The 22,223-nt window shown below is 37.0% G+C and overlaps 1 protein-coding gene across 3 annotated transcripts in view; it reads right to left on the bottom strand.

Moving 5' to 3' along the window:
* PIBF1 (progesterone immunomodulatory binding factor 1) overlaps positions 1-22,223 on the bottom strand; it is a 236,702-nt gene that overhangs the window by 213,726 nt on the left and 753 nt on the right. For all 3 annotated transcript variants that reach the window (XM_003827453.6, XM_057299586.2, XM_057299588.2), the window contains exons 2-5: positions 20,899-21,197; positions 12,068-12,168; positions 9,060-9,258; positions 6,588-6,707 (exon numbers count right to left, since the gene is read on the bottom strand). In XM_003827453.6, coding sequence (XP_003827501.1) covers positions 6,588-6,707; positions 9,060-9,258; positions 12,068-12,168; positions 20,899-21,150 — 672 coding nt within the window. In that variant the 5' untranslated portion in view covers positions 21,151-21,197. The remainder of the gene's footprint in view (positions 1-6,587; positions 6,708-9,059; positions 9,259-12,067; positions 12,169-20,898; positions 21,198-22,223) is intronic.

Genomic DNA, 22,223 nt, shown 5'->3' with positions numbered 1-22,223 from the left:
TTGCCTCTTTCTCCCTTGAAGCAGGTCATCAAACCTAGGAAGGCCACTCTCTTTCTCCCTCCCCTCTCCCCTAAGGTGACAGGCGTCCTGCCCTATACCTAATGGGAAGGAATGTCACAGACAGCCCAAGAAGAATGTGAACAAACAAGCCTTGCTAAATTCTCCCAGTTGATTACCATCAGATCATACACTTTTGTCTTCCAATCATACTTATGCATGACTATCCACAAAAATACATTTTCCCTGGGTCTTTTAGTCTTCATTTCTGAAGGTTCCCATGTCACATAAAATTTATATTAAATTATACGTATAAATTATACATAAATTTGTTATGCTTTTCTCTTATTACTCTTTTATTATTGGAGTCTCAGCCATAAACCTTGCAATGGGTGAGGAAAATATATTACTTTTTCTCCCACTATAGTTAAGAGGAAAATTTACTCTTTTGGGTCAAGAAACTTAAAATTAATGACACCATTGGAAAAGTCGAAATTTTCTTGCTACTTCCTTTGGATATGATGGGCATTTCTCTGTTTTTATTGTCTGCTTCAGGCCAACAATAAGTATATATATGCAGCCCACAGACTGAAGCGGAAAGAAACATGAAATACCACTGGGCAAAAAACACTCAGATAAGAACATTCCAAGTAACAGAAGAAAAAACAGAAAACTTCAAATGAAAAACTGACAATTTCATTTAGCACTTTCATAAATTAGGGGTTTGTGATTAGTTTTAAAAGTCTAGAGACAATGGTTCTCACTGATGACAACTGAACCTCAGTAACCTGACAGTGTCCAATCACCTCTTCAACCTCCCCCAGCCCCATTTAAATAACCCAGATCTTTTTGTAAACCCTCCTCTAGTGGTCATAACATTCTCTATCTTCCTTACTCACTTATAAATATATTCTTCAGTTGTTTTTTAAATCGAAACTCAACTTTTTGTGACATAATTAAAACTCTAGCTATTAAGAGATAAATTATCTCACTTTACTAAATTATTATTCTTTAAACCACTATTTAGATATTAAGAAAGTCCCACAGAACTAATCAGGCGTAATTCAATCAACAAACACCCCTCTGTTCTAGTAGTTTCCCCAAATATCATAATCACAGAAACACATATTATTGACAATACCCCAAATATACATGACTCTTTTTATTACACGGATAGCACTAAAGTGGGGAGCCTTAAACATAACTATAACTGGGTATCCAACAGTACTACCTACACTGTTGGTTAACAATTACATGAATGTCCTTCTACCGTTGTCGACAATGAGAAAATTTTTATGGTTACAATGTGATTTTAAATACAACAGCTGTCATCTCTCTTAAGGGAAAAAAAAAAAAACAAAAAAACAAAACAAAACAAGCCTTCCCTGGCTCCATGTTTCCTGTAATTGCCAACTCTCTTTGTTCCTCTATACAGTAGTATTACTCAGAAAGAGTTGTCTATACTCTATGTCCAGTTTATTTCCTCCATTCACTCTCAAACACTGTAATCAAACTGCTGACCCTATCCCTCCTCCAGAACTACTCTTGACAAGGTTTTCAATGACCTTGTTAAATACAATGTCAATTCTTAGTCTTCATCTAACTGTACCTATCAACAGCATTTGAAACAGCTGATCACTCTCTTTTCCTTGACAAACTTTTGCCCTTTGATTTCCTGGACATAAAATTCTCTTAATTTCCCTATTTCACTGGTAACTCCTCCTTCTCTCTCCCACATTTCAATGTTGAAGTGCCCTGGAGCTCAAGCTGTGGTCCTCCTCCTCTTCTCTACACTCACTCTCCTTTGGTAATCTCATCCTGGCTTTAAATATCGTCTTTATGCTGATGACTCTTGAATGCTTATCTTCTAAAGTTCACACCTATATATCCACATATCTTTGACTGTACATCTAACAGATCTCTCAAACTCAACATGTCTAAGATCCACACTCTTTTGCACTCAAGTCGGCCTCATTCACAACCTACCTATCTCAGCTGAACAGAAATCTATCCTTCCAGTTATTCAAACTAACATTTTTTAGAGTTAATTTGACTCCTATCTTTCTTTAACATCCTCCATCCAATTCATGACTCTACCTTTTTTCTATTGGCTCTACTTTAAATCTACTTTAGATCCAGAATCTACCACTTCCCCTGCTACCATCTAGATCTGAAACACAATAATCTCTCCCCTAGATTACAACAGCCTCTTAACAAGTCTCTTTGTTTCCATCCTTATGGCTCTACAGTCTATTCTCAGGAGAGAACTTTCTTTAAAAAACATTATCCAGGACAACAGGAAGGTTTTAAAATACTCATTAAAAAGAAATTCAATAAAGAAAACATTTGTTGACGGTCTACTATGTACCAGCCAGAATGATACCTTAAATAGACTTGACCCTTGGACGATACAGGGGTTGGGGTACCAACTCCCACACAGTAAAAAAAAAAAATCCATGTGTAACTTTTGACTCACTGAAAACTTAACTACAGATAGCCTACTGTTGACTGGAAGCCTTAGTATAACATAGTCTATTAGTACATATTTTGTATGTTATATGTATTATATACTGTATTCTTACAATAAAAGCTAGAGAAAAGAACATTTTTTAAAAATCCTAAGAAAATACATTTACATAACTGTACTGTATTATGGATGCTCTAAGTTTTACATAATTTGTTTACAAAATTAATGGTCTGTCCAAAATGGTAGGCAACCCATTAACTTTTTCTTACAATGTCATAAATTTTCTCTGCTGCTTGAGAGCTCTTCCAGCATCACTGGTGACACTTCATATGGTTCCCATGGTGTTATTCAAGGCTTACAGTTCTGCACTAAACATGATGAAAAATAATATGCCAGAACTGCGAGAAATCACTTTTTATTGTGATTCACATTTTACTGGAGAACTGCTCATGTGGGGATGATTAGCATCATACAGCGTTTTAAGCAGATATCCCAAACACTTGAGTTTACCAGAATAGCCAGGAGGATGCTAAGAAATTATTACAGTAGTAAAGTATGTACTACAGCTAATTTTATGCAGTTATGATTTAATACTGCATCTTTACGTTTGTTTACATTTCTCTCTACTGAAAATAGCACCATGTAAGGTCTGTGTATGCATGCTTTGATAAATTTTAACTTTTGATAATAGATTTGTGTACATTTTATGGTAGTAAATGATAAAATATAGTACCTACATATATTTTATGCATTCATTACATAACTTTTTCTTGATTTTTTCTATATTTCTAGGCTACATAGTTCATCTGCGAGTGTCACAAACCTCCAAAAAATTTTCCAGTATATCTACTGAAAAAAAAAATCTATGTGTAAATAAACCTACACAGTTCAAACCCATGTTGTTCAACAGTCAACTGTACATGTCAGATCATGTCAGACCTCTTTCCAAAATCCTGCAACTTTTCATTTCACTTAAGGTTAAAATCAAAGTCTGTATGATGACCTCAACAGACTCATTACCTCTCTGATCTTAACTACAACTATCCTCCTCCACCCTTCAAGCATACCAGTCATATTGCCCTCCTCACTGTTCCACAAATACCAAAGTACCCCCCTGCCTTTGCATTGGCTGTTCTTGCTACCTAGAAGCTCTTCCCTGAGCTGTCTCAAGGAAGACAGCCTTGTTCTCTCTCTCACTTCCTCAAGGCTTTGTAAACTTCTAAGCTGTTTAATGAGACCTACTGGCCAACCTTACAGAATTCTGACAATGCTCTCTTCCCTGCTCTCCATATAGCACTCAATTCACCTTATCTTGAACTATTTTTTTCTTTTTTCTATTACAATTATCAACTTTTGTCACACTACATGATTTGCTATTGTTTTCTCTTTTAAAATACAATATACATCTCACAGATATCCTTTAAAAATATAAACTCCATGATGGCAGGGATTACTGTTTTGTTTAACAAGGTATCCCAAGTACCAAGAATAATGCATGCCGTATATAGTAAATGCAGGATACACATATATTGAATGAATTTCATTCTTTATAATAGTGACCACGTGTGGTACGTGTTACATGTTATCGTCCCTATTTTACGGACGGAGAAGCTGTTAAGATAGGAGACAGACTGTTTTTTATCCAAGATCATCACATTGTTATCAAGTCGCAGAGATGAGAAACTATGTCTTTTAATTCCTCAAATAAATAGCAGTAAATAATTTAATGAACCATTTCAAAAAATAAACTCCAGAATATGCGACATTTATTTGAATATTGAGTAGTACTATTTATTGTTTACTACATCCTGTTTGGCCAGGTGCAGTGGCTCACGCCTGTAATCCCAGCACTTTGGGAGGCCAAGGCAGGTGGATCTCTTGAGGCCAGGAGTTCCAGACAAGTCTGGCCAAAATGGCGAAATTCTATCTCTACTAAAAATACATAAATTAGCCAGGTGTGGTAGCGCATGCCTGTAAGCCCAGCTACTGGGGAGGCTAAAGCACGAGAATCACTTGAACGCATGAGGTGGAGGTTGCAATGAGCAGACATGGCACCACTGCACTCCAGCTGGGGCGACAGAGCAAGACTCTGTTTAAATAAATAAATAAAGCTGTTTAATGATATTGGTTTTGCTTTTTATTTAAAAATATTTACTTTTTTCCTAGTGTTTGGCAAGTTGACCTGTACCAGGTCCTTGACAGGGCAGAAAAACCACAAACTCTAAGAATGGCCTGAGGAATCTGTGTTCAAGAGAAATCATGCTGAGAAGTCCCAAATATTAAGGTTATTTTAAAAAGGGTGGCTTGATAAAAACAAGGATAGGGAGCTCCTCCAGCCCTCCTACTACACAGTAAGAAGTCCTTGAGGGATGCTGAGGTACCATAAGGTGTATAGAACCAACGCTAAGACCTTGTCTAACTGCCTCTTCCCCAATAACCCCTGTACCACCAAAACCATCCTGGGCATTTTACAGAAACAATAGAGTATAAATGATTTGCTCAAGGCTGCAAAATTAGAAAGTGGCCAAACAGTGGCCTTCTCTGTTCTCTACTATTTTGACTACAGTTGAATTTTTTTTTTAATTGAACTATCTTTCTAAATGTGCAAAACAGTTTACCTGCACAATATGACATGCTAGGAGAAGAAAAGAAAACAACTGAAGTTTGGAGTGGGGGCACATCTGCCCCTCTAATTGCTCCTGCTGATGTCACTGCTCCTCAGAGGAGAGGAAGCTAAGCCTTCTTATTTTGTCTGAAATATTGGTTCTATGGCAAGACTTAAGTAAATTATCTCTAAGACTAATAGTACAGCAAAGTAGAGCATTAAAAATACAAATTAAATTATAATTATTTATTTCTGGATAATATCATTGACAAAAACTACCCTTAAAATAGGACATAAATGTTTGTATGCAACTTTGCTAAAATCATGTTTTTACTCTGAAACAGAAATATAGGCAATGCAATTAAATAAATGAACAAACAGTATTATTTTCTCCATTTGATAGAACAGGAAACATTAAATGACCTGGTCATGGTCACACAGTAAATGAGAGTGTCAAAATATCACCTAATGTTCTAATCCTAACCTGCTAGAAAGTAAACTCTAGAAGGGCAGGCATTGCCTCTCTTGGGTTCACTGCCAGCACCTAGCACAGCACCATGCACACCACTGGGGTTAATGCTAGTATCAGTACACATGCTCAGAATAAATATTATGAGAGTTAACTGCACTTCACAAAGAAGCCACGTAAGTAATAAATGGACAGTAGCTCCATCTCATATCACGAACAAGGCTAACTTGTAATGAAGAACTGCAGCAGCCCCCATTTGTAAACTAGAAGTGTTTTCCTTTTAGAATAATGAAATATTTGAAGAAAAACAGCCACCCATTTCCAACTGTTACATGGTAGAATGAATCAATCTACCATTATTTTTTTGTTAGTAGACTATAACTACAAGATAGTATTCTAGGATATCTGGTCAATAATACAACCAAGTTAATGATTAGTCCACCCTTCTATATAAATGTTGATTTATGATTACTATATTCATCGTCTAGGCTGAGATAATTTTGAAAATAAAGGGGTGCTATTAATATTTATTCACAGGAATAATGGCAACAGTCTTAGGCAAACCAGAACCTACGAGTCAACTTAGTTCAAAGTAAAAATATTCTCCTTTTCTTCTTTCTTATGGCACCTGCAAGAGATCCCCTGCATAGCTTGGCCTACATTTCTTGTTTCTTGCCTAAATTTCCTGACAAAGTGATGTTAAAAATAGAGACAAATTACTAAATAAATACATGCATATGCGTCATCTAAGGATACACAGCAATTTTCAGATATAGCCCATATTAGGATTTCAAAAGCAGTTGATTATAAAATTGACTTGCAACAATAAAAGCTCAACTATAGGATACGTCAATATCACAGACTTGTCTTGTCAATGTTTAAGATGACTACTTCCAATTTAACCTCCTTCCCATTATTGAACTGTAGCAGTCACCATCCCATAGTCCCATTTTTCAATCACTGACTTTTATATGCCTTATCACAAATCCTGAGGGACTCTATAGAAAAAGCTGAAGCTTCTTCCCACCAGCAATCAAAACCATACAAACCTCTGTCAGCTGCTTCAGTTGGTTTTTGTTTGTACTTAATTCTTCTGCTAGGATATTCTTTTTCACTTGTAGTTCACAGATTTCCTTTCTTAATGGATTCACTAGCTCATAGAAGCGAACCTTGAAAAAAAATAAATTAATAAGTAGTCTTAAATCCAAATTACAATTAAAATTTGTAATTTGTAGTGCTCTCACTTATCAGTAATAAAGATAAATATTTACAAAACTACAACAAGACAGTCATTAATGGACCCTAGCCACTAATACTTTCCATCAAGCCTTAATGTTCAATTAACTTCCCTCAAGGGCCAGATGATTTATAACTTCTTACCTTTGACAGTATTTCCTCCCTTCTACTGACACTCCATTACTACTCATCTACTACTGCTCACTCCACACTAGCTGCTTGTAAACTTCTGGAACATATCACAAATGTTCAGGAGTCTTGCTCTTGCTGTTTCTTCTGCTAGAGAAGTTCTTCCCCCATATAAATGCATGGCTCATGCCTTGTCTCCCTATAGGTCTCTGACCAAATATTACCTTGTTAGTAAAGCCCTCCCTGATTTCTTTCCCTAATTTTAAGTAGCACTCCCTATTTTTCACCCCTGCTCTTTTCTCTGTAGCACCTTTGACAAACAGATATTCTACATATTTAATTTTTAAGTTATTGCCTGTGTTGCTCCACTTTCACAACCTGAGGGCAGGGATTTTTGTCTGGTTTATACACTGCTGTATTTCCAATGCCTAAATATATGATAAGCACTCAATAAATACTTGATGAAGAGGTAAAGTGTATTCTTTATTTTCATCCCAGGCTCTTGGCAAAGCTTTATTTACTGCTGTCCCTACAGTGGAAGTCTCATCAGAATGAATCAAGAGGTATCTTTCACGTCATTACTTCCATTTAGTTCAGGTCTCTCTTTCCACTCATACTTGTCTCAGAGAAATTTTCCTACCCTAGCTCAGTAAAGTGTTCCATCTGACAAGGTCCCATAAAACTAAGAAATCATCACAGCAAGTTAGGAGAGAGTAATTAGGGGCTATCATATAGGCATGCAATCTGAAACTCCTTAACATATGACGGTATTACAAGAATACCATTATTTGGTAAGAGGCAAATCTTAATACTAGCCCTCAACAAAAAGAATCTGCATATAATTAATTAGTTAAGGATAATATTGTCTGTGAAAACAAAAGATGTAAGAAGGAATATTAAGAAAACAAACAGCAAAAATATGTGTAACTGCCATCAGTGTGATACTTTATATCTACTGTAAATGAAGCCTCAAAAACAGAATTTGAGATATTTAATTTGTTTTGGACAGTATACTTTGGACAGAAAAGCTGTATTTGAGCCTTTTTTTAAAAAAAAAAAAAAAACAGCTGAACAAAAAAGTAACTTCATTTTATCAGACATCACTAATCTGCAAATCTTTTCCCAATGAGAACCAAGAATAGCAACCACCACTCCAGCAAAAACAATAGACAACATTTTTATGTGTTTACTATCTTCTAAGCACTATGCTCACAAGCATTTTACATACATAGTTATAGTCTTTACAATTATCCCCAATAGAAACGCACCGTTACTATTAACACTTTTTACGGATTAAAAAATTCAAGCCTCTCAGGGTAAAATGACATCTACATATTAAAAAGCAGCAGTTCGCAACATATGGTTTTGGGACTCCTGGACTCTGCCCCACTCGCCACTCTGAGATCCTTTCAGGGAATTCACAAGATCAAAACGACTTTCCTAGTAATTATTAAGATTTTTTTTCCCCGTTTCATTCTCATTCTCTCATGACTGTTCAGTGGAGTTTGCCAGTGGCTACATGACATATGACATTATCACTCTTAAGGCCAATGGAATTGTGTGCTTATTCTTGTGTTTAAAAAAGTTCTTAGTTTAAAATTCTAGTATGGTAAATATTAATAGATACAGCCCATATAAACAAACACTCATTGGGGTCCTCAATAACTTTTAGAATGTAAATGAATGCTGACACCAAAATATTTGAGACCACTGCCATAGATTAATCCTAGGTGTTCTAGATTTGTGTAACCAGCACTGCAATCAAGATCTTGCGCCAATCTCTCACCACAAAGTTATTTCTCATCCTATCCCTTTATAACCACGCTGACTCCTCTCCCCCACTATCCCCAACCAACCCCTGGCAACAACTACTCTGTTGTTTATAATTTTTCATTTTGAGAATGTAAGAAACCACCAGTTTACAATAATTCATTTCTATGGACTATGCAGTCATTAACTTCAGAAACCTATTTATTGCTTGACTTTGGAGATCAATGGTCATGATCCTTTAAAATTTGGATCTCAACACCATTCACCATCCATAGCCATAAAATAATGTATCAATTGGGTACTTCAAAAGTAATTGCTACTATATAAATGGTAAATTTTAGTCTGAAAATATATGTCATAGTTAAAAATGGATATAAGATACTTACAGATACATATTCAGGAATAGAAAGCTGATCTTCAGGAAAAGCTTTTAATTTAATATATTGCTCTTCTGTCAACTCAAAGTCACGCAGGTTTCGACGAACATCTCCAGCTTTTTCTCTTAGCTGAAGATTTGTCTCTTCTAGTTGTTTCTGTCTCAACAAAATGGTTTCCATTTCCTGTTTCATTAATTCTTGATATTTGCTACATTAGAAGAGAATTTATGGCAGGCTTTAAAAAAGTATCTGAGATCTAATTTTCTCACAGTTTCCTGTTTATATCAACATAAAGTTAGGAAATGAGAAACCTGACAGTATTATTTACTTACTCCAGCTAAATACTTATTTACTCATATTAATCAGTTAAATATGAAATGACAATTCCATACTAATTATTAAATGTGTAACCATATAAATTATTAAACAGAGAATTGATATTCTTAAAGAATAATTTTAGAAATTCAAATTATAAAATTATATATTTCTTCTGCTTAAGGTTTAATGTTAAACATCAAGGACTCTACTTATTAAAGTAATTTTCATTTCCTTTTTATCCTGATACTTCAAGGATATCTCTTTAAGATGGTAACACTGAACCACCGTAAGGTATTCACTCAACCAATGAGGTAATGAAAACAGTAATCTGCACATACTCATCATTCTCAAACAATACATGTAGCAGACATTATTGTTAGTTGCCTACTGAAAGATTCTGATCAGGAAGGGACAATCTGATGTTATTAGTCTGTTCTCATGCTACTAATAAAGACATACCCAAGACTGGGTAATTTATAAAGGAAAGAGGTTTACTGGACTCAGACTTCCACATGGCAGGGGAGGCCTCACAATCATGGCGGAAGGCAAAAGAGAAGCAAAGGCATGTCTTACATGGTGGCAGACAAGAGTGCTTGTGCAGGGGAACTCCCATTTATAAAACCATCAGATCTTGTGAGACTTATTCACTATCATGAGAACAGCATGGGAAAGACCACCTCCATGATTCAATTACCTCCCATCAGGTCCCTTCCATAACATGTAGGAATTATGGGAGCTATAATTCAAGATGAGATTAGGGTGGGGACACAGCCAAATCATATTACTGATTTTCCCCTTCCCTACTATATCAATCCCATTAACAGACACACATGCTGTTATTTCAATCTTACAACAAATGAACAAACAAAACCACAACTCTGTACCTCACTGCACTTCCCCCTTTGTTAGCCACCCCTTGGAGCAAACTTGCTCAAAAGTTGTCTATAATTATTGTCTCCAAATCCTTTCCTCTTAAACCCATGGCGATCATATTTTTACTGTCTCCAATGAAATCTCAATGACATCTAAATTGCAAATGATCAATTCTTAGTTCTTTTCGTCCATGATCTAATGATAGGGCTTGACACAAGTCACTTTCTTTCCTTGATACATTTTCATCACCTGACTTCCAAGACATCATACTGTTCATTTTTCTTCTATTTTACTGTGGTTCCTTCTCAGTCTCCTTTTCTGCTTTGTCTTAATGTTGGAGTACTTGGTCCTCTTCTGTCTGTACGCACTCCTTGGGGAATTCATCTAGTCTCATGACTTGAATACCGTCTATAGCCTAATGATCCCCAGATTTGTACCTCTACACGAGACTTTTCGTATACCTCCACATGGATTTCTAACTAGAAAACTCTAACTTAACATGTCCCAAATTGAACTCGGGCTTTTTACTCACAAAACCTTTGCTACCATGATTTCTTTCTTCTTAGCTGACAGAAATTCCATTTTTTCATTTGTTCAGGCCAAAACTTTTGATGTAATCCTTGACTCCCCTTTTTCTCTTAAGCCCCACATTGAATCCATCAGCCCTCCAAAAAATATTCAGAATCCAACCATTTTTTATGACCATCAGCTATCAAGAGTTTTATTACAATAGACTCATGACTGCCCTCTCAGCAGCATCATTCAATCTGATATATGCCTTACAGAATTAGCATAGAAGACCTATTATCAAATGCAGTGGTTCTCAAAGTATTGTTTCTGGACCAGCAGCATCTGCATCACCTGGGAACCCAGTAAAAATGCACATTTTCAGGACCCCACCCCCACAAGTCAGAAACTCTGAGGGTGGGATCCAGTAGGCTTCTTTAACAAGCCCTTCAACTGTTCCTGATACATGCTAAAGTTTGAGGTCGACTAATCTAGTGTGATAGTGGCTGATAAAAAGGTCCGATAATTTTTTACAATATCAGTTAAGTAGTAAAATCTTAAAAAGGGAAAATATACCTGTTTTACACTTTTACCTGTAATTAAAACATAGAACTAAACATTCACATTTTTATATAGGATCCAGATATTTTGAATACAGAGGTATGATTTGATTTTGTGTAAATCATCATGTATGATTTCCAAGTTCAATTTCTTTACAATGGCATGAGATCCTAAAAGACATTTAGGAAGAAACCAATGAAGGTATCTTATATGGATTTCATGTTTGCCCTCAATCTTTAAACTTGTGTTGCTTATATTTAATTTCATAATTTTTTTAGTTCCTTTTATTGAATCGTTCCAAAGAATTTATTTCATTGTTTGTATTATTTTTAATTAAGTTACATAAGTATAATTGCCATAGGCATATTTAAGCATGATAAGCCCACAACTGAGCTAGAGAAAGTACGCAGGAATAATAGAAAGTACTTCAGGCCAGGCAAGTCCAATGAGTAATGAGAATCAATCAATATGTTGCGTAAAAGAAGAAAGGTTAACGGTGGTCAGTTTAGAGAGCTTCCTTTATCATATATGGTTTACACTGACCAATGTTTGTTGAATGAATGTTGAATTTTGACTTTCTGTATTTTATGTACCATATCAAGTATCCTACTTTTTTTGTGGTCTAGGTGTAAAAATTATTGCTATCTCTAACTTAAAATTTCTCTATTTTAGCTTACAATCACAAACATGAACAGGCAATAAAATTACTTTTAATTGCTAAATAGATGTTGAGTTTTTTTAAAAAAAACTTTTCTTACCTGGCATCTTTCTGTTGAAAAGCCAATTGGTTGTCTAATCTCAATGTTAGTAGCTGCTTCTGGTGAAGTGCATCATTAAGTTTCTCCTCCAATTCTTCAATCTTCGTAAAGAGAAAAAGATAAATTATATGATTTGTCATAAAGAAAAACTTTCAGTTTCATAATAAACATATTTTAAAAACACTTGAAAGAAACAGGCTAAAAATGAATAGAGGGACCAGGCACAGGGGCTCACGCCTATAATTCCAGCACTTTGGAAGGCCAAGTGCTGTTGCCCAGGCTAGAGTGCAGTGGCGCAACCTTGGCTCACTGCCACCTCCTCCTGCCAGGTTCAAGTGATTCTACTGCCCCAGCCTCCTGAGTAGCTGGGATTACAGCCAAGTGCCACCACACCTGGTTAATTTTTGTATTTTTAGTAGAGACAGGGTTTCACCATGTTGGTCAGGGTGTTCTTGAACTCCTGACCTCAAGTGATCAGTCCACCTTGCCCTCCCAAAATGCTGGGATTACAGGCATGAGCCACCGCGCCTAACCTCTTGCCTCCAGTTTTGCCAACCTCCAAATTTATATTCCTCTATCTTACCTTTAAAAAATGCTATCAAAAATTTATTTTCAGCTGGGTGCGGTGGCTCATGCCTGTAATCCCAGCACTTTGGGAGGCCGAGGCGGGCAGACAACTTGAGGTCGGGAGTTCAAGATAAGCCTGGCCAGCATGGTGAAACTCCATCTTTACTAAAAAATACAAAAATTAGCCAGGCATGGTGGCGGGCGCCTGTAGTCACAGCTACTCAGGAGGCTGAGGCAGGAGAATCACTTGAACCTGGAAGGCGGAGGCTGCAGTAAGCCAAGATTGCACCACTGTACTCCAGCCTGGGAGACAGAGCGAGACTCTGTCTCAAAAAAAAAAAAAATTATTTTCCTAGTTTTACATTCTTCAGAGGATCCTCACTGTCCTCAGAATAAATTCTAAACACTGTGGCATAATACAGTGGTATTTCTTGATCTAGCCAACTACTTTTGTCATTAGCTTAAAAGGAAACTCCAATTCAGCCAATATTAAGTGCTTGCCATCCCCCAAGTATGCTGTGCTTTCTCAAGCACTTGGATTTTGCTCTTAGTCTATTTAGAAAATTCTTTATTCCCTTTGCTTTAACCAAGACGATTCCTGTTTGCCCCTTAAAATACATGAATTTCAGGCAGGGCGTGGTGATTCACACCTGTAATCCCAGCACTTTGGGAGGACGAGGCGGGTGTATCACAAGGTCAGGAGATGGAGACCATACTGGCTAACATAGTAAAACTCTGTCTCTACTAAAAATACAAAAAATTAGCCGGGTGTGGTGGCATGTGCCTGTAGTCCCAGCTACTCGGGAGGCTGAGGCAGAAGAATTGCGTGAACCCGGGAGGCAGAGGTTGCAGTGAGCTGAGATCATGCCACTGCACTCCAGCCTGGGCGACAGAGTGAGACTCCATCTAAAACAAACAAACAAACAAACAAACAAACAAAAATACATGAATTTCACAGCCAATCCATAACATATGCAAGTAAATCCCTCCTCTTGCATCGTCAAGTCCCTCTTCTCTACTGAATCATTCTATCATCAAGCAAATGGTCCCTTGATCACATCATTCTCTTTGCTATAGCACCATTTCTCTGCTGGTCTTCAGAGCAAAACTTCAATATAGTTTTTGCCCCATACTATTCCAGTGAAACTATTCTTGTTAAAGTCCACAATGTCCTGTGCATTGTTTTTTTCTGCCTATTTATCTTATTTGACAGCATGACTTAATACAGCTAACCACTTCATTCTCTTTTAGCTTCCATGATACTCTTCTCTAGTTTTCTTAACTCACTAAATACTCTTAAGCTTTCTAGGCTCCTCAGCTGGACTACCCCTTTGACTTACTTTATAGCCCCCTGTTCTCCCTAGGAAATACCATACAATCCCATGGCTTTAGGTGCCACCTATATGCTGATCTATCTATCTATCTATCTATCTATCTATCTATCTATCTATCTATCTATCTATCTATCAGTGTGTGTGTGTGATCTATCTATAAGTGTGTGTGTGATCTATCTATAAGAGTGTGTGTGTGTGTGTGTGTGTGTGTGTGTGTGTGTGTGTGTGTGATGGACTCCTCCTAAACTCTGACAATTACATTTAGGAATCTATAAGTTACATCTTCAAAACTGAACTTATTAATATATTTTACCTCCCAGATCAGTTTTCTCCCAGCCTTCCATTCTTATAAATGGCCCCAGTTAAATAAGCCAAAAACTTAGGAATGTAACTCTTCTGCTTCTGTCTTGTCTGCCCTTAGTCTATTATTTTAGTGCCATTTTGAATACAGAAATCAAGACATGTAACTCTTAACTGCTAAACTTTGCCAATAGCTTTTCTGACTACATAGTCTAAAGCAAGAATTAAAAAATGGTGATGGGCTAAATCCAGCCCATAAGAAAAATCTGATAGAGCATAGGTGGCCTACAAGGCATAAAATATTTTCTGTCTTGGCCATAAGAAGGGGGACCTCTGTCATATTCATTGGCATATATCCAGCAACATCTCAATAAATAACTTAAATCAATATAAAATGTAAAACAAACACATTCCTTACAATTACTGTTTCCCAAATCAAGAATACTGTTATATGTTGAGCATCCCAAACCCTAAAATCTGAAATTCAAAATGCTCCAAAGTCTGAAACTTTTTGAGAGTCACTATGACACTCAAAGGAAATGCTCAGCTGGCCCTTTTGGATTTCAGACTTTCAGATCTGGGATGCTCAACTGGTCTAACACAAATATTCCCAAATTAAAAAAAAAATCAAAAATCTGAAATATTTCTGGTCCCAAGCATTTTAGATAAGAAACAACCTGTATCACGAGGAAAAAAAAAAACACATTTTTTTCAGGGTTTCAATGTTTATAATTTCAATTAACTTCTAAATTGAGTCCCTTAACTCAGGGACAAGCTGGGAAATGTATTCATTTCTCAGGTAATAAGGAACCCACAGATCTCTAATGAGAGATAAATAAAAAGAGTTTGGGGCATTTAAAAATTTTAAAGAGTTCAATTCTGTGGCTCAAGCTGTAAACCCAGCACTTTGGGGGGCCAAGGTGGGAGGATTGCTTGAAGCCAGGAGTTTGAGACTAGCCTGGACAACATAGTGAGACCCTGTTTCTACAAAAAAATTAAAAAAATTAGCTGGGTGTGGTGGTACACACCTGTAGTCTCAGCTGCTCAAGAGGCTGAGATGAGAGGATTGCTTGAGCCCAGGAATTTGAGGCTGCAGAGAGCTGTGATCAAGCCACTGCACTCCAGCCTGGGCAAGAGAGTGAGACCCTGTCTAAAAATTTGAAAGGCAAGAACAGAGAAGAGGAAAGGAATAAAGAAGTACAGGAAGGAAGGGAATCTAGGCAGCAATAGATGGAAATAAAAGTGTAAAGCTAACAATGCTCTACTATCAGGAAGTTTGGCCTGAATAGCTACTCTTCTGAGTAGCTTTTCTACATTCTTTCAGTTAACAAGCAGCTGAGTGGGAAGTGCTTTTAAAGTGTTCTTGGACCTGCTTGTTCCTGTTTTTAGACATGGAAAATTCAAATCAATACGGCCAAGACTATTCCTAGTAACAAACTATAATAAAGCCATGTATCCATAACCATTTGTATTGGTGCCACAATGGAGTGGGACATGTTAGATTCAAATATTTTCTAACTAAAAAAAGATTTTGATGGGTAGAAGAAAAAACTTCCTTGCCTCCCAACATCAAACCTTCCCTTCTTTCTGACATACTCTGGTTTTTATTAGTAACAACATGTCCAGTTAGCTTCCCATCCCTTGTAGGTAGGGGTGGTCATGCTATACAATGTTAGTCAATTGAGGCCACTGGCTTGAACTTCTGGAAGAACTCTTTAAAGAGGACTGACTCATTTGGCACATGCCCCCTTTTCCACTATCCTTCTCCTTATTACCACCTTTTACATGTACACAATACTGGAGGCAGATAAGCTCTCTTATGATTTCAGGTGAAAAGCATATGTTGAAAATAGCTAAGGTTAAAAGGAGCCTGGGTTCCTAATGCGATCAAGGAGTAATCATTTGAGGTCTACTAAAATACCTATTTTTGGATTTTTGTTATACCAAAGAAACAAAATCCTTCTCTTGCTTAAGCCATGGTTTCCAGGTCTCTGTTACCAGCAACCATCATTTTTCAAGTCTCTGGTATTAACTGCTGAACTTAATCCTTGAAACCCTGGGCAGTTGGTTCAATCTCTTTCCAAAATAGAAATACCTATAATATTTATTAACAGTTGACTATTCAGGACTACTTAAATGCTTCCAATGACAGGAAGCTCAGAAACTTAAGATCAGGCCATTTCAATGTTAATAGCAATAACAGGCTTACATTGAGCAGAAATCTACCTTTCCTGTGACTTCCAACCATTATCATGGAGCTATAGTCTAGTGAGGAAAATTTATTTTTCATAACGTTAGCATACGATGCTCAATAAGCTTTGGAGAATGAATGACCAATTAAAAATACCTTTCTTTCAAGACCTAGGCTTTAGGTTTCCTGCCCAGGCTAAAAAGTGTATGGCATGGCTGGGTGCAGTGGCTTCACACCTGCACTTTGGGAGGCTGAAATGGGTGGATTGCTTGAGGCCAGGAGTTCGAGACCAGCCTGGCCAACATAGTGAAACCCCCATCTCTACCAAAAATACAAAACTTAGCTGGGCGTTGTGGCACGGGCCTACAGTCCCAGCTACTCGGGAGGCTGAGGCACAAGAATCGCTTGAACACAGGAAGTGAAGGTTGTAGTGAGCTGAGATCATGCCACTGCACTCCAGCCTGGGCAACAGAGTGAGACTCTGTCTCAAAAAAATTAAAAGAAAAAAAAGTATATGGCAGCACTACCAAATTGAGCCCCTTTCTTCTTCACTTAAAAATTCAGAGAGGATGCTACCAGATAGATTTGAATCAAATACCGCATGGTGTTACCAGATCCATCAGGTTTTTGGGACCCTGTTCATTTCAAAATACCCCATGAACCTTCTTTGCTTTCTTCTAGAGCTGGACCTCATTGAAACACCAAGAAAACAAACAGCTCTAATACCAGGAGTCCAATATACTTCTGAGTCCTCACAATCGACCAGAGGGACAAAATTCAGTGGGGTGTACTAGCTTTAGAATCACTGCTCACAAGAAACAGTGTAGCACTTTGTTCATCTGGAGTGCTTCACACATAAAGACAAAAATAAAGACATAACTAAACATATAATAACACATACAAATAAAGGTGTTATTTTAAAACATATAAAGAAATATGTCACATACCAATTTATATATAAACAAATTAGTGAAAAAATATATATCATGTGTGTAGTGCTGTTTGCCTGTCTAAGGTGTTATTCCCAGGGCATGTAAGAAGTAAACATATATATACACACATACACACATTAACATACATATACATATTCTTTAATAAAAATATTTTTTAAATATTCTTTCATCAACTCCAGACTCACACTTTCTCACATTTTAACATCTCTAAAATTGGAATGCATTTTACAATCTAAGGCACTTAACAATTCAACTGGAAGTTTTTAACCTTAGCAATGTATGTAATGATGCATCTTACAACAGAGGTGCTTTAGGTTCAATAAATTATGGAAGGCTAACTCTACAATAGGTATTTCTTCATATATTTGAGAGCAAACATCTTATTCCTAAAGAGTCTTCAAGCAGAAAATCCTGAGTGCTCGTATGATAGAGAAAAAACTCTACTAATATACAGCAGGGCAGCTATTTTGGAGATAACCTGGCAGTACACTTAGTTAAATGAAGGAGACATTTATATATGTCAAAGACATGCTCACAGAGGTCCAGAAGAGAAATGTCTAATGCTGCATGTGTTGCAAGGAGCTGGAGGCAATCTGGATGCCTAGCAATGTAGGAGTAGAAAGACTGGTAGATGCACACAAAGAATTATATAAGAGTTGGAAGCAAAGGACTAGATGTACACAAAGTAATAGATAACTTCAAAAACAGTGCTGAGTAGGAAAAAAGAGATGAGAACTAAAACAAAGCATATAATTTACATTTCTGTAAAGTTAAAAGATACACATTCTCAAGAATACATGTAAACAAAACATTAAAATGTTTGCATTAAGAAACGGAATGAGCTATAGGAATGAAAAGAATAAATACATTAGAAAAACAGCAGCCTTTCAGGGATCAATGATGATTATGTGTCAAACTCAGGAACACGACTATTGCAATCTTCTACATTTTCAGTCAAACTAGAAAACCACAACAAAAACTACACTAAGCACCATGGAAGTAGAAAAATAATAATGTTGTGCTGAGTAAGTATAGCTACAAATAAAATAATATGTAAATAATAAGTTTATTATTAGTATACACCAAGCATCTATGAGCTTACATACATTGATTAATCCTCCCAATAATTCCACGGAATAAATACTATTATCATTTTATAGGAAATCACGGAATAAAAACATTAAGGAATTTAGTAAGGCTGGAATTCAAAACCCAAACTGTGTGCATCTAGAACTGTAATTTGGATTTGTTACACTAGAGAGCCTATCATGAATCAACCAACATTTCTATAATATAAAGCTCACACCTAAAAAGAAGCAAAGCCATTGACAACCAAGCACAATCCAAGTTGAAAACAAATAATACAAGAGGTGGCTGAACAAAATGTAAGTCTGGATATGGTATACAGGCGGCACTTAAAAAAATACTTGTTGACTGAGTGGGTGAATTAATGAATGGGAGATAACCTCAGGTTTCTTCAATGAGTTGCACTAAGGTCTGGAGAGGTGAAGGTAGATGGAGTTCATGTGAAATGCAAAAAGAGTAAGGGAATAGGGATGGGAAACCACTGGATGCATGGATAAACTACCAAGTGACCTAGACTAGGTAGGTGACTGTATAGGGTACCTAAAAGAAAGTGTTTGGAGCTTCACTTGTGTAGAGTATAGGCTTTAGACTTCCTAGGTTTGAATCCTATCTGGCTCTATCACTTTCATCTGAATGGCCTTGGGTATGCTATTAACCACCTAGTGGCTTTGTTTAATCAGAGCAAAATGGGGTTCAGTCATTCATTTAAGAAATAGCTGGGCACTTAATTTGTGTCAGGCACCGTTCTAAGTGCTGGAAATACAACCATGAATACAAAAACATCCCCGTCCTCATGGACCTCATAGTCTATTCACAGACAAATAACAAACAAATTCAGTCCGATGGCCATAAAAGGCACAGAAAATGAAAGGGATGAAACAGATAAGGATGCTATGTTAGTTGATAACAACAACGGCTAATACTTCTTGTGTGCTTATTTTTTTTTCTCCCCTCAAAATTTGTATACTGAAACCTAATCACCAATGTGAGTAGCAGGAAGTTGGGGCCTTTGGGGTGATTAGGTTATAAGGGTAGAACCCTCACTGTTGGGATTGGTGCCCTTATAAAAGTGATCCCAGAGAGCTAGCTGGGCACGGTGGGGAGCACTTGTAATCCCAGCTACGTGGGAGACTGAGGCAGGAGAATTGCTTGAATCCAAGAGGTGGAGGTTGCAGTGAGCCAAGATTGTGCCACTGAACTCCAGCCTGGGTGACAGAGCAAGACTGTCTCCAACAACAACAACAAAAAAACAACAAAATACCTCATATGTTAGATTTTTTAAATTGAGCCTACAAAAGTAATTTATCCATATCTACGTTTAAATCACTCCATATTTCAATACTTAAATTATTATTATTTTTTTTTTGAGATAGGGTCTCACTCTGTTACCCAGGCTGGAGTGCAGTGGCACGATCTCAGCTCACTGCAATGTCTGCCCCCGGATTCAAGTGATTCTCCCGCCTCAGCCTCGGAAGTAGCTGGGCCTGCAGGCGCAGCACCACTACGCAGGGCTATTTTATTTTTTTAGTAGCAAGGGTGGTCTCACCATGTTGCCCAGGGTAGTCTCGAACTCCTGAGCTTGGAGCAATCCACTGGCCTCAGCATCCAAAGTGCTGGAATTACAGGTGTGAGCCACCGCACTTGGCCTCCAATTATTATTATTATTATTATTATTAGTTTTTGAGAGTCTTGCTGTGTTGCCCAGGCTGGAGTGCAGTGGCACGATTGTGGCTCACTGCAAACTCTGCCTCCTGGGTTCAAGCAATTCTCCTGCCTCAGCCTCCCGAGCAGCTGGGATTACAGGCACCCACCAACATGGCTGGCTAATTTTTTTTTTTTTTTTTTTAAGTAGAGCTGGGGTTTCACAATGTTGGCCAGGTTGGTCTCAAACTCCTGACCTCAGGTGATCCCAACTGACAGATAAAACTGTGTGTATATGTCATGTACAACATAATGTTTTGAAGTATACGTACATTGTGAAATGTTTAACTCTAGCTAATTAACAAATGTTTTACCTCACATAGTTATTTTAGTAATGAGAACACTTAACATCTGCTGTGTTTTTCAAAAACACAATGTTTTCCAAGATTACAATGTCATTAACTATAGTCACCATGCTGTCCAATAGATCTCTTGAATGTATTCCTCCTATTCAACTGTAATTATGTATCCTTTGACCAACATCTCCCCAACCCTCCTTCACCCCTAACCACGCCAGCCCTTGGTAACCACCATTCTATTCTCTACTTCTATGAACACCAAAATTATTTAAAGGCTGTACTTGTCAAGAAATATAAATGTATCATTTCAAGTTCAGATAATGTGTGTATTTAATTCTTATTTACCTGCCATTTGAAGACAATAAAGCATATAGAACACAAAACTTAAACCTGATCTTACCTTTGTAAGATAATCCACTTTCAAATTGTCGATCATCATAGTTTTCTGGGATAGCTCAATTTTTAGTAACTGAATATTATGAAGTAGTTCTTTTCGTTCAATTAGCTGCCTGGTGATTTTGACTTTACCCTCTCGCTCTTCTGATGAGGAAATATCATCCGTAGGAACTGTTGTTTCTAAACTAATATCTTCAGATTCCAGAGAACTAGAGATGTTCACTTTTTTTGACTCCTTGGAAATTTTTCGAGACATTTTTATTATTATGGATCAGTTTTCTTCTCTAATTCGATTTTAATATTCTGTAGGTTAAAAAACATGAATTCAAATGTACTATAAAATTAACTACACAAATCATGAACTGTATTAAAGAGAGACTAAGGATTCCTTAAATAAATATTAGGCAATTTAGTGCATCCCAAATCTAGAACAGATTATTGCAGTTAAGTTAATGCTCAAATCAAACACATTAATTCCTACTATGAAGTCAGCCTTCGAGGAACTTAAAAAAACAGTTCCTGCGGGGAGGAATCTTACTTGGAGGAAACAAAGAAATGTACAAGATGAAGAAAAAAGCCCATTATAATCAAGAATGGCACCACTAAAACCAACACATGCTCAAAGATAACAGAAATCACGTCTGAGTTGGTCAGGGAAACGTTACACAGAGGTAGCACTTAGAATCTTGAAAGATTTGGACAGGCATGGTAAAAAGGAGAAATCATGCAGTTATTAATGATACGTAAGTGGAAGTAAAAAAACAAAGCCAAGTCTTGGAATAGTTACTCCTTTCACCGCCCCCCCCCAACACAAACACAAACACACACACACACACACACGCCCTTAACGATCAAGACTGGAGGGCCTTAAATGTCAAAATAGGGTTGGATTTTATTCTACAGGCAATGAGGCATCGTTGAAGATGTTTTACATAGGGAAAACGGGGACAAAAACATTTTTTATAGATAGCAGAATGAAGATAACAGGGTATAAGAAAAATTCAAGAAATTCTAAATAGAACTTACTTCTAATTCTCTCATAAGAATGTTAGCAACTACCTTGTTTTAATACCTCATGATTTAACAAATTATGCTATTAAATATTTCAGTTTTTCTAAACTGAATGATAAGGAAAGGTGTGTGGAGGGGAAACAGCGAGAACTATACTAAGATCGGCCTCCCTCCTTCTTTTTGAAGGGAAATAGGTAAGAAAAAGTGAATTCAAAGACAAATTCTCTCCTCGATTACAAAGGGCCCGAGACGGGGACTGCCTATACACTCGGCGTGAAAATTAAGCCCCAAACTTGGCAGCTCGGGGGATTCCTTGCC

The sequence above is a fragment of the Pan paniscus genome, chromosome 14, assembly GCF_029289425.2.
Source record: "Pan paniscus chromosome 14, NHGRI_mPanPan1-v2.0_pri, whole genome shotgun sequence".
In the NCBI taxonomy this organism is placed as follows: domain Eukaryota; kingdom Metazoa; phylum Chordata; class Mammalia; order Primates; family Hominidae; genus Pan; species Pan paniscus.
Note: the sequence above shows the minus strand (reverse complement) of the source record. Positions and strands in the feature narration are given on the sequence as shown.